Source organism: Eulemur rufifrons, chromosome 16 (assembly GCF_041146395.1).
Source record: "Eulemur rufifrons isolate Redbay chromosome 16, OSU_ERuf_1, whole genome shotgun sequence".
NCBI classification, from domain to species: domain Eukaryota; kingdom Metazoa; phylum Chordata; class Mammalia; order Primates; family Lemuridae; genus Eulemur; species Eulemur rufifrons.
This window is the reverse complement of record NC_090998.1, coordinates 51,468,424-51,481,397: the sequence shown is the minus strand read 5'-3', so window position 1 is coordinate 51,481,397 and position 12,974 is coordinate 51,468,424. Positions and strand designations below refer to the sequence as shown.

At 37.9% G+C, this 12,974-nt stretch overlaps 1 protein-coding gene across 11 annotated transcripts in view; it reads left to right on the top strand.

Moving 5' to 3' along the window:
* The window catches only part of GRIP1 (glutamate receptor interacting protein 1), a 620,258-nt gene that overhangs the window by 488,118 nt on the left and 119,166 nt on the right, over nt 1-12,974 (top strand). For all 11 annotated transcript variants that reach the window (XM_069491632.1, XM_069491629.1, XM_069491628.1 and 8 more), the window contains exons 5-6: nt 8,048-8,131; nt 12,229-12,304. In XM_069491632.1, coding sequence (XP_069347733.1) covers nt 8,048-8,131; nt 12,229-12,304 — 160 coding nt within the window. The remainder of the gene's footprint in view (nt 1-8,047; nt 8,132-12,228; nt 12,305-12,974) is intronic.

Below are 12,974 nucleotides of genomic sequence, written 5' to 3'. Positions count from 1 at the left end.
TTTATATTGACTCTTGTATAGAAAAGTTCATTTCTGAAGCATGAAAGTAGCTTTAGAACACATTCTTGTCAAGGAATAATAGTAATAATAACAAGAGTAGCCAACATATTTTGATTGCTTACAAAATGCCTGGCATCATAAAGAACTTGGCTTACTTTGATTTATTTAATCCTCAACACAAGGAGGGTCAGCAGAGCAGAGACAAACTTGAGTGTCAAACAGCCAGGTTCAAATCCCAGCTTCACCTTACACTAGCTACATGCCTTTGGGAACGTTACTTAAGCCTTCTATGACTCAGCTTCCACATCTGTGAAATGGAAATGACGTTAGTTCGTACTCATAGATTTGTCATGAGAACTGAATTAATATTTGTGTACCACTTAGAGCAGTGCCTGGCACTATAGAAGTTTTTGATATATAATAAATCAATCAACACTAAAAGATCAGCATTATTACCATTATTTTTTCGCATTTTACAGAGGCTTAATTAAGTTGATTATCTTTCCCAAATTAGTAGGCTGCAAAGTCAGTGTCTGAACCATGCTTTGTGATTCCAAAGTTCATGTGCTTATTTATTGTAACATCTACCTCTGATTGCTGCCCTGCATTAAAGCTATGCTATTCTGGCACCACCTTTTCAATTATTAGCTTTTAATATAGATACTACTCTGGGAAAGCTCTTTGTTCTTCATACTGCTGAGAACTCAGATTGATTATGAGGAGTTGGTAATCATTCATCCATTCATTCATTCACTCAGCAATGACTTATTAAGCATTTACTATGTTCCAGCTACCACTATGTACTAGAAGCTTGGGGTATATCAGTGGTGTTTACATTCTAATAGGGGAAGACAGATGATAAAATAAAATCCTAAAAACTAGGCATATTATATAGCATGGCTCATAAATACTAAAGGGAAAAGAAAGCAGAGCAAGGAGAGGGACTGGGAATGCTGGGTTCAGGATGGGACTGCAATTTTAAACAAGGTGGATAGGAACAGCTTCATTGAGAAGGTGATACTACTCAATGGCTTGCAGGAGATGAGAGAGTTGGATGTATGGATTTCTGGGGGAAGAAAGTTCCAGGAAGAAGGAACAGCGAGTTCTAAGACCAAAAGGCAGGAATATACCTGGGGCTGTTTTGGAAACATCAAGAAGGCCAGTGTGGCTGGAGTAGAATGAACAGGAAGAGAATTAGGAAATGAGATTAGAACAGAAAGGTGGTGGGGTTATTCTTGCAGGCCATTGGGAAGATGTGAAGTTTTGCTCTGAAAATGATACAGGAAGCCACTGTGTGGTTTGGGACAAAGGAGTAACATGATCTGATTTACGTTTTCAAAGCCTCTGTCTGACTGGAAGGGGCCAGGGTAGAAGCTAGGAGATGAGTTGGGAGCTACTGCAGTGGTCCGTGTGAGAAGTGGTGGTGGAGATGGTGAAAAGCAGTCAGATTCTGGGTATATTTTGAAGGTAGAGCCAACAGGATTTCCTAATGGATTTGATATGGGTTGTGCAGAAATTGAGGAGCCAAGGATAACCCCAAGGCTTTGAGCCTAAGCAACTGGAAGGATAGAGTAGCCATTAACGGGGCTAGGTAAGAATGTGAGGAGAGCTGATTTGTGGGGAGGGGGAGATCAGAAGGTGCCTATTTGACATACAAGAGGAAATGTCAAGAGCTAGAGGTATGGTTTAGAGTTTGGGAGAAAGATCTGGACTGAGAATGTACAATTGAGAGTAATGAAAATATAGATGGTATTTGAAGTGTGGTCACCAGATTAGAGCACTGTACATAACCAATCACAAGTTCTTATTAGGAACATAAAATCTAACACTGAAAATCTAGTAGTCATTTTGCAACAAAATCAATTTAAGACTTCAAAAACTTTGCTACAGTGTTTTTCATTTTCAGCAAGTGTAGGCAGTAAAATAGAGTGTTGAGAGCTTGGACTGTGTCACTAGTTAAATGGCAGCTTTGCCCATTTCTAGCTCTCCAACCTTGAGCACGTTATTTAACTTCGCTGAGCCTTAGGTTTCTTCATCTGCAACATGGCAATAGTAGTTACAGGATTTTTGTAATGATTCCATGCTATAATCATGAAATCATTATTTAGACCATTATCATGTATTTGGTAAGCAACTGATAATGTTAGCCATTATTACATTATTACACAGAAAGTACTGTGTCTTCTTGAACTTTAAAAGAGTCAGTTTGCTTTGAAATCACTAGCTCAAACTATTGCCAAAAAGGCAAGAGGAACTAGATATCTAGAGCTAATGCTCCTTGATTATGCATTTTTATTCTACTGGGAATATGAATATCAATAAAACACAACTTCTTCCTAAAAGGAATTCTTAGTATGGTTTTCAAGGGAAGGCCAGTAGTGAAGATGTGCCCAGTGTTACCGGTGATTCAGAGCTGGGGGTTTCTGGGAAGACTTGGAGGAGGCAGTGCCGGTCAAGGAGGAAGAGGCACAGTCCAGGCAAAGGGTACAGCAAGGAGGTGAGATGACAGCCCAGTGCACGGGTTAAACTGCAACAGATTGCAGCTGCTGGAGCACGAAGGGGAAGTCAGAGAGGGCTTGAAGAGGGATGAGGCCAGTGAGGTAAATAGGAACCAAACGGGGCCTTTTAAGCCATGTTGATGGAGCTTGGCATCAAGTGGGTAGTAAGGACCCCTTAAATCCTTTTAAACTGGGGAACAGCATCATCAGTTCTGAGTTCTTAGATTTATCATTTTAGGAGGCCAAATAGCAAATAGACCAGTGGTTATAAACGAAAAGGCTATTGCAATTTTCTAAAAGAAAAGTGATATCCTGATTAAATATAGCATTAGTAAAGTTAAAGAGAAGATTGGTATCAGAAATGCTTAGGAGTTAAAACCTATCATGACTGGGTGATTAAAGAGCACCAGCTTTTTCTTCTTCACATAATAAAGCTGATGGAAAAGGAGAAAGAATATTTGTAAATGCAAAAATGTCAATTTTTATCATGGAATTCAGAAAGATAAGGTCTCTTCTCCAAGGATGATCTCTGTCTCTTTCTGTTATGTTTGGAGAAATTAATAAGATCTTGGAATTCAGGGAAATTGAGGGATTAATAAGCTTCCCCTTCACTTAGCTCAGACAGCTAGAGCAGAAACAGGCTACCCACAGCTGCGACCCTGTGAGGAGAACCGGCTGCTAACAGATAAACCGTCCAAGGCCAAGGCTGGTAGCTCTCTCAAGATCACAGCCATTTGAGGCTCAGCCAACTCAAGTGCAGAAAGAACTGGAGGAAGGAGTGTGTGTATGTGTGTGTGTGTGTGTGTGTGTGTGTAAGAAAGAGAGAGAGAGACAGAGAGGGAGGGAGGGAGAGAGATCTGATAGAGGAAAAATTGAAATCTGACCTTGGGCAAGACACTTTTCTGGGATTCAGTTTCTTTATGAAAATGAAATGATTGGTCTGCATAAGCCCTAAAGTTCTTTTTGACTTTAAAATTATATAATGCTTTAAGACTGCATTTAGGGAGAATACTACCAATCTTTATCTTAGATATTTATATATTAAAAGTTGGTCTAGAGGCCGGACGCGGTGGCTCACACCTGTAATCCTAGCACTTTGGGAGGCCGAGGCAGGTGGATCGTTTGAGCTCAGGAGTTCGAGACCAGCCTGAGCAAGAGCAAGACCCTGTCTCTACTAAAAATAGAAAGAAATTATATGGACAACTAAAAATACATATAGAAAAAATTAGCCAGGCATGGTGGTGCATGCCTGTAATCCCAGCTACTCAGGAGGCTGAGGCAGTAGGATTGCTTGAGCCCAGCAGTTTGAGGTTGCTGTGAGCTAGGCCAATGCCACAGCACTCTAGCCTAGGGAACAGAGTGAGATTCTGTCTTAAAAAAAAAAAAAAAAAAAAAGGTTGGTCTAGAGCAGTGCCTTCAAATTTTTTGTCACATAACCTGTAAAGAATTTTGAAATGTTAAATAATGCTCATCCATTTTTTTAGTTAACACTTAAAATTATCATAAGTGTAAATAGTTGGAAAGGATGCAATTTCTGGTATGTTGTTTACTCTATATGTTTTTAAATCTGTTTCCATTCAAACCTTGAACTGCAGATTTAGCTCATTGAATAAAAAGTGTTGCCATTGTCTTTTCTTTTGGGCTTTCTGCCCACTTTAGTTTTAGTCAAAAATGAAGCGCTAATCCCATTGGGCGGACATCTTGCCTGCTCCTCCTAAAACCCTCAACCACCAGTCAGTATTCTTCAGAGAGCTTTACACTGTCTCTTCAGGCTCAGGTGACAGAGTGGGAAATGGACTGTGAGAAACCCAGGAATATCAAGCCCTCCTTCCTCTCCATGGTGGAAAGCGTTTGTCCTCTGAGCACAGAAGAGGAAGGGCCATTTTCCTGGGTCCCAACAGCACGATGCCACATTCTGCTTTAATCTTGGTGAACATTTGTCTGCCACTGCCTGAAAGTGGCTTATTGAAAAAGCCTCAGTGAGTGTGCTTCCAGGAAAACATAGCTGCTCTACCCCATATCGCCTTGATCGAGTGCACCCTCCGTGCACCACTCTCTCTCCCCTCTGCTCACATATGGAGCTCACATATTTGGGTTTTCAAATTTAAGGGAGAATTTTCACACAATTGCAAGTGAAGGTCTAGTCCTGTTGAAATAGGGCCACCCACATGGTAGCAAACAGAGGCTATTTATTCAGAGCATGCTACAGCATGTAGTCAGCTGCCAACCCTTGTGTTTGACAAACACTGAAAGGCAAGCAGGGGAGGGGGAAAGCTTTATGGTAAAGAAAGGAGAAGGCTCCAGGTGTGCTTTGATGGGAGGCTGTTGGCATATGAAGCTGGAGGCGGCTGACTAGAAAGAGAGCATCTCATGTACTTGGAGAGCGTATTGGACTTTCTCGGGTTGGTCCTGAGTTGGAAGGACGGGGTGGGGAGGGATAGAGATACTGGTGGTTATTGACCAAGTCCTAACCATTCTGGACCAATTGCTGCAGAAGTCGTGGGTTAGCTTGCGAGGCTTCTTATGTGGATCAGAGTTTATTATCCTGCATGTCCTGGCCATTATCCATCTGTGTATTCAGTCTCTCAGTCAACACAAGGGAAAGACTGGCACGTCAGTAAAAATGTAGAGCTGTGCTGCCCAGTACAGTAGCCACTGGCCTTATGTGGCTACTGAGCAATTGCAATATAGCTAATTGGAAATGAGATGTGCTGTAAGTGTAAATATGCACCTAATTTCAAATTTCTTTGTATAAAAAAAGAAAAAAGATGTTATTAACAGTGTTGTTAATATTGAGTACACATTAAAATGATAATATTTGGGATATATTAGATTAGATTAAATAGAATAAATTATTAAAATTCAAAAAAGTCTACCATGTAATCTGATTGCCAAAAGCAGTCTTCACTGTTAAACTATCAGCTACATCAGACCAGCTTTCTATGAAAAGGAGTCATTTTTTAACTCACGTAAATGTGTTAAAGCATGTCGCTGTGACAGTCTTTCTTCCCAATTCTAAAATAGGTAGACAGATGATAGGTGGTGGTGGTGATGGTGATGATGATGATGATGGAGAGAGAGAGGCCGTCTCAGGTCTCCTCCACCGGAGTCACTTTGGGATTCAGTCTGAAGGAGCAGCAGCCACCCAGGGGAAGCTTTCTGGCAATGGTAGAGGGAAAAGAGGAAAAGCGCAGGCACATGAGTGCATTTCCAGCCTCTGCCTGCATCTCTTAACATCCCAGTGGCAAAAGCAAATCACATGGGCAACAGCAGCATGAGATGGGAAAGTCCACAACTTCTACCGAGGTAGGAGGTAGGGAGGCAGCGAAGGAGTATGTAATTTTAAAAAATATGATCACCAGAGGAAAATTGCTAGATAAAAGTACATGGAGATTTACATATAGAAACAAGGGACAACAGTACAACTAAAATACAGAGAAGGAGTATTTTTGAATTGTGAAATTGATTTCTACCTAGCCCTTTAATTCTTTGGGTAAGCCCCTTAATTGGATCTTTGTATGCACATACACATGTATGAAGTAATGAGTAAAATTTACATGGCAATACAGGATGTCTGGTACTCAGTGTGAAAACCCAGTCGCCCAGAGCCAATCATGCAAATAAAAACTATAAAGACCAAATCAATTTCATTAATTATATTAAAAGGCAGCCAGCATTCACATTTATCTTTGTAAATGATAGAGAGCAATAGTGTAGATAATCTAAAGCTGTAGAGAATCCAAGGTCTTTATATTGACTTTAGATTTGATTATAAGATTCTGTAGTCAGCAAGATTTAGCTAAAGCAAAATTAAAATTGCAGTACTTTGCATTCCCATAGCAGACACCCAGCCAACAAGGACAGGTGGCCCAGAATTAGAATTCAGTTGTATATAATTGAAAGTTGATTTAATGATAAAATGAAATAATATTTGTAAACCACTTTGCAGAATTCTGGGCACACAGTAGATGCTCATTAATTATTTCTCTCCATAGTCTTTCCTTTCCTCTCTTACCAATAGAACAAAAAGATCATTTTCTTAACCAATTTCTTCAAGTGGCTTGTTGGGTTATGGAAATAAGAAACGTTTGGTATGAGCTCAATTTTTTTCATTTAATTAAAACTGTACCTCAACATTTTCTGCTGTTTGTATGTACTGGTCCTAGTTGATGAGAATAAGCTGAAATTCCCCTGATAGCAAGAATATGACATTTAATTAAATCAGCAGTATACCAAAACATTTGTTCAGCTGTAGGTTTATGTTGTTTTTCAGCAGATCCAAATTCTTATTGTACTTCATGTCCCAGCCAGATAGTGTGCAGTTTTATGAATTTAAATGTGTCCTTTTCATAATCATGTCTATTCCTTTGAGGCTTCTGAATTTTTGATAATTAAAAAAAATTGTAATTAAAGCCTAATTTAAACTACTTGCTGTTTCTGTAAATGGCAAGAAAAGTTTTTTAAAAGCTTCCTTTGAATTCTGCCTATATGTGTCTTGTTGTTAGTTTTATTTAATAAACACTTCAGGATCTAGTAACAATGTAAAACATCTATGATTGATAATGAACATGGCATTAGATCATTAGATATCACTGTACAAATTCAAAATAAGGGTCTGAAACTGTCTACTTCTATACCTTACAGAGTTTTTCTGTCTCCATGATTAAAAACATCCCTGGATTCACAATTATAAAATACCAATTTGTAGAAACTTTGTGTTTAATGTAGAAATAGTACAGAAATAGACAATCACATTACTCACCAGGTTCTCAAAAGCAGTCTTATAGAATATTTTAGTGACCATAACTTCATACACCATATGCCCTCATACAGGTATGTAATGTAATTAGAGATTGCATAATGGCCGTGCAATTTCATTTTGTGAAATGAGAGCAATAATTGGGCAAACACAACATGAGGATGATGTATCAAGTAAGCATAAGTCAATCTTTATTTTCTCAGTAATAATATTTTGAATGTACTTAGAATTTATTTTACGCAAGTATCATTTGAGTTACTGATGTCTTTGTTTGATAGCTATTTATATATCAGAATATCTATTAGCGTCAGCCTAATTATTGATTGTAATCTGAGAACAATACTTTTTCCTCCTATACCAGCTGCAAAAGTAAAAATAAATACAGAAATTATTTTATAAGTTTTACAAAAACCATAGTTTTTGCATTTTTACAAAGGGAAAGCAATTGTATTTATCATATAAATATTGTCTCTCTCATTATGTAGAGTTTAAGTAATATAAATATCGCCCTCTATCTTGAAACTGGGTACAAAGAAAAGAAACTGGCTATGATTTTGTTTCCACTTGGACCTATATGAGTCATTTATGCAGATGACTATTTTATGGTATCTGCATGCTATTACAATTATTTTTTCTAGTATTTTCTTTGAAAGGAAATTATTGCTTTTTTATTACACAAAACAAAAATTATTTGCAACAGGGATCTGTAGTATTTTATGCCACATTGGAAAATTTAGAAATGTTATTATTAATTAAAACTTATATTTCTCTCTTTCTTTCCTCTATTCAGCTGTACAAGGATCAAGTGTTATTTTCCGAACAGTGGAAGTCACATTACATAAAGAAGGCAATACCTTTGGTTTTGTAATACGAGGTAGGTGGTGGTTAGAAAATAGGAACCATCACATACTCCTGGAAAATTTGCCATTGTAATATTGGGAGTAAACTAGAAAGTCATCCACAAAAAACTGATGTTTCCATTGTGTAAAGTCACCTTTTAATATCTGCACCTGTTCTTTAAGTAAATACAACAATGAGTAAGAATCAAAGTGGAATCCAAATGATGTAGCTTTCTTTTGGGGTTCATTAATACATAGTAAGAAACTACTGTTTATAAACCTTGTCAATTCAGTCATCCTACTGCTTTGTCACTTTTCAACGTGTCCTGTGCCTTTCCTTTTATACTTTATCACTGAATCAAAAATGTTGACGAGTACAGCTTGATTTGATTTAATACGCTAGGATGAAGCAACTTTGTTTAAATTAATTTCTCCTAAAATACATTTTGTTATTGTAGCTTTCTAAAAATGGATTGAAGGTAATCTAATCTCTTAGGTACCTATGTTCATAAACTCAATTCGTCATATTACAAGATGGCACTGATAATAAAGATTTCAGATGACTCCAACTTGTCTATAAAACCATTGATTCTAAGGTGTAATTCTAGCTTTTATTATTTTGTTTTTCTTATAAACAATTTCATGCCTTAAAGACTAAGCCTGCATTAACAACTCTCAAATTCCTAGTATGACAATGAGGTTCCATGGGAAGCTATTCAAGCATCAGGAATTTTTTAACATTTCACATTTCTTGATTTTTTTTTTTTTTTACCTATAACATTTTGTACTTCACCAGAGTCAAAATTCTACAAATTTTTTAAGCATTAGTTAGAATTAAGCATCTTAATAAATATACGTGCATCAAAGAATAAAAGAGGTATGTTCACTTGTACAGACTTCTGGACCACATTTTTGTAGGCTTTAAATAACTTCCTTAATATATTTGTTGAACATAAAGTTTATGAAATTTTGTATAATTTCTCAATGAGAATCAAGTAAAGGATTTAAATTTTTAGATCAGTTGGAGGCTCAACTGGAGGTTTTTCTTCTCAAAAGGTGGTCACTACCCATCCCTTAGGAATCATTGGTTAATCAGAATGAGAAAGTACTGTGGGTAAAAATCAGCATGGCAGAAAAGACATTTTGGTGTAGATGGGACTTGAGCTAAACTTAGAACAATGGAGAATAGCAGGACCATCAGGAGAAAGGAGGGCGTTATTGCAGATGGATCATATTAATTTCGTATTGGAGAATTTCTTCTTAACATGTTAGAATGGAACTTTGAACATTATAATTAGCTTTTAGCTAATGAATAGGATTATATTTCTAATGTTATTAAGTCACAGATTCTAAAACCTTGACTTTCCAAAAATGGAACTTTGCACTAAATGAAAAATGACATTCTGGCCTAAGCCTTGGAGAACTAAATTTCAGTTAATTCCTCACCACTGAGCCAAAGGAGGTGGGTTTGGCTAATAGGAAAAGCTCTCTGCCACTAAGTTGCTTTTCACTTTGGACAAGGAAACGTTCTCTATCTGGTCATTCTCAACTCTAAAATTGTAGGTAGGTTTGCTCATTTAATATATGCTGCCTGATACTCAGATTTGGTCTGCACTGTGGCCCTGGCATTGATATTTTCAAAAATCATCCCAGTTAATATTAATATGCAGCCAAGAATATCACTGGTCTCTGAGTGATCTCTGTTTTGTCTTGTTACTCTCAATTTCTAGAACCTAACTGAATCACACACAAACTTGTTTCATTAGAAATAATGATAAAATGCCACATATCAAGAAATTTAGGCCGGGCGCGGTGGCTCACGCCTGTAATCCTAGCACTCTGGGAGGCCGAGGCGGGTGGATTGCTCAAGGTCAGGAGTTCGAGACCAGCCTGAGCGAGACCCCGTCTCTACTAAAAATAGAAAGACATTATATGGACAACTAAAAATCTACATAGAAAAAATTAGCCGGGCATAGTGGTGCATGCCTGTAGTCCCTGCTACTTGGGAGGCTGAGGCAGTAGGATCGCTTAAGCCCAGGAGTCTGAGGTTGCTGTGAGCTAAGCTGACGCCACGGCACTCACTCTAGCCTGGGCAACAAAGTGAGACTCTGTCTCAACAAAAAAAAAAAAAAAAAAAAAAAAGAAATTTAGAATTATCTCACACTTTAACATGCATTCACTGTTATGTATTTAAGTTTGGACCTGTAAATCAAAATTATGGAAAGGTTTCTTTTTTTTTTTTTTTTTTTTTAAGACAGAGTCTCACTCTGTTGCCTGGGCTAGAGTGAGTGCCGTGGCGTCAGTCTAGCTCACAGCAACCTCAAACTCCTGGGCTTAAGCGATCCTACTGCCTCAGCCTCCCGAGTAGCTGGGACTACAGGCATGCGCCACCATGCCTGGCTAATTTTTTGTATATATATATTTTAGTTGTCCATATAATTTCTTTCTATTTTTAGTAGAGACGGGGTCTCACTCTTGCTCAGGCTGGTCTTGAACTCCTGACCTTGAGCGATCCACCCGCCTCGGCCTCCCAGAGTGCTAGGATTACAGGCGTGAGCCACTGCAACCGGCCGGAAAGGTTTCTTGCTGTCTTCAGCCCCCATTTTTTTCTAAATCAATGCCCCCTTTTAGGGAAAAGCAAATCTATCCTTTTATGAACATCTTGCAAAAGAGAAGTTACTTAATAATAGTTATATAAATATAAGTCAGCATTTGATATAACTTAGTGTCATGATTTTCATTTTAAAATTTTTTTCTGAGAGAGCAGTGGATTTCCAATTTTAAGTAAAGAGGAATTTTTAAAGAAGCCGTCGAACTGAATCAAAGAATAAAATACTGAAATGGAGCTTTTACCCATCACCTAGACTGAATGAATCACTTGTAACAGAAGTGAGCACAAAGGAAGCATTTACCTTCATCAGAAATGGTGAATGCCTTTTAATATTTCTCTGAGGCTAGATTCCTTAAGTTGACCTCCCTACCTGTGCCAAGTTTGGGAAGTATCAGTCTGTTCTACCAGGCAAGCACTAAGGAAGTAATAGTTGACAATAGCATTCATATCTATCAGATACTGGCAAACTAGAAACCACCCAGATGGGCAGCCAGGAGGAGGGTGATGTACAAGGAAATCGGGTCACGTGAAGAATAGTTAAGGAACCTGGGAATGTTCAGCCTTAAGAAGATGAGACTTAGCAGGTGTATACTCTCTGTTTTCAACTTTCAGAAAAACTTTTTTGTAGAAGAGAGCATAGATTTTTGTTTTACTGCTCTAGACGGTAGAGCAAAGACCAGTGGATGAAAGTTGAAGGAAGGCAGATATCAGTTAAACACTAGGAAGAACTTTCTAAGACCCCTAGGTGTCCAAATGTGGCATGTTCAGCCTCAAATCTAATAAGTAGGCCAGCACTGGTGGATTTCAAGTAGGAGCTGAGGGAGCACAGATTAAGGAAATCATACAAAAGAGTTGTGGATTAAAAAGAGATTTACAATAAATTACCTTTCATCTTGAAGGGTCTGTTTCTAAGAATTCCTGGGGAGAATTTTTTTTTTTTACAGAAAAGTAATATCCCCATTTAAGCATTGCAACTGGCTTGACACGGTTTTCCAAATTCACCCCAATCATTTGAACATCCTACTTATAATGGGGACCACTTTGTTCACTTGAATTTTTTCTTGCTTTCTTTTTTTAATACTTAGTTTTTGTTTGTTTGTTTTTTTACTTTAGGTTTTGCTTTCTTTAGGTCAGGTAGACCTACTCACCTGCATTTTAGCTCAGGTTGATTGGCACTAGGCGTACACATCTGCACTTTGTTTAATTGGCAGCTCTTCTAATTGGGCCAGTACTTGTTGTGATCAGTTGATCCTCTTGCCCTACCAGTTGTTGACTATTTTATGTATTCCCTTGTTGCAGCCATATATTTACTGAAAGGTAGAGAAATGGTGACTTCAAATATGTATCCTATAAATTAATAGAATGAGTAAGACCTTTAAGGCTATTATATGCCTCAAGGAAAATTTTACATGTTTCCCTCCATACATCAAGTGTGGCATTTCTTAGCTGGCATTTTGTAAGTGAAATTTTTTAATGGCAACAATGAAAGCATTTTTAAGCTGTATCCCTTTTCTTTGCTAGGGGGAGCACATGATGACAGAAATAAATCTCGTCCAGTTGTGATAACGTGTGTTCGTCCTGGAGGGCCTGCTGACAGGTAAAACTTTATCTTTCTGTGTCACTATCCAAGATAGAATAAATAAAGTGGGGGGCTTTGGCATAGAAGTTGATGAATTAGAAATTTCATGGTAAAAGATAGGCATGAAGTATATATGTTAGAATGTGAAAACTGAACAAGTTTGGGCTGTGGAATCAGAAAAAAATAAGGTTTGCCTCCAGATTCCATACTTTCTAACTCTATCTTTGTCAAATGACTTAGTTCTGAGCTCTGTTTCCTCCACTGGAAATGGAGATGATAATACCTACCTCTGAGGGTTGTTCAGTTTTATTAAAGATTGGAGATAGATGATGTCTTGCAGGGGCTTTCATAGGGTTGGCACTTAGAGAAGGCAGCTGGCTCTTTTAAGGCAGACACTTGAAACGCATCCTCTCCACTCTCTAATCTGCCAACCTGGCAAGATAGGTGGGGTGATACTTTTACCATCAACATCATCCTTATCATTATTAGTGTTACCTTTGGATGGTGACTATGTAGGCCAGAATGGGAGTGACTTTTAATAAAATGGAAGGAATCTTATCAGCCTCTAGAGTCTTCTCTTTCCTACATTTCTTTTTCTTGCTAATACGAATATGTGAAAGATAAGAGCCTTCAGCTTTCCTATCATAAACCTTGTACCGTCCCAAGTAAACTCACAATTTAGGTGTTT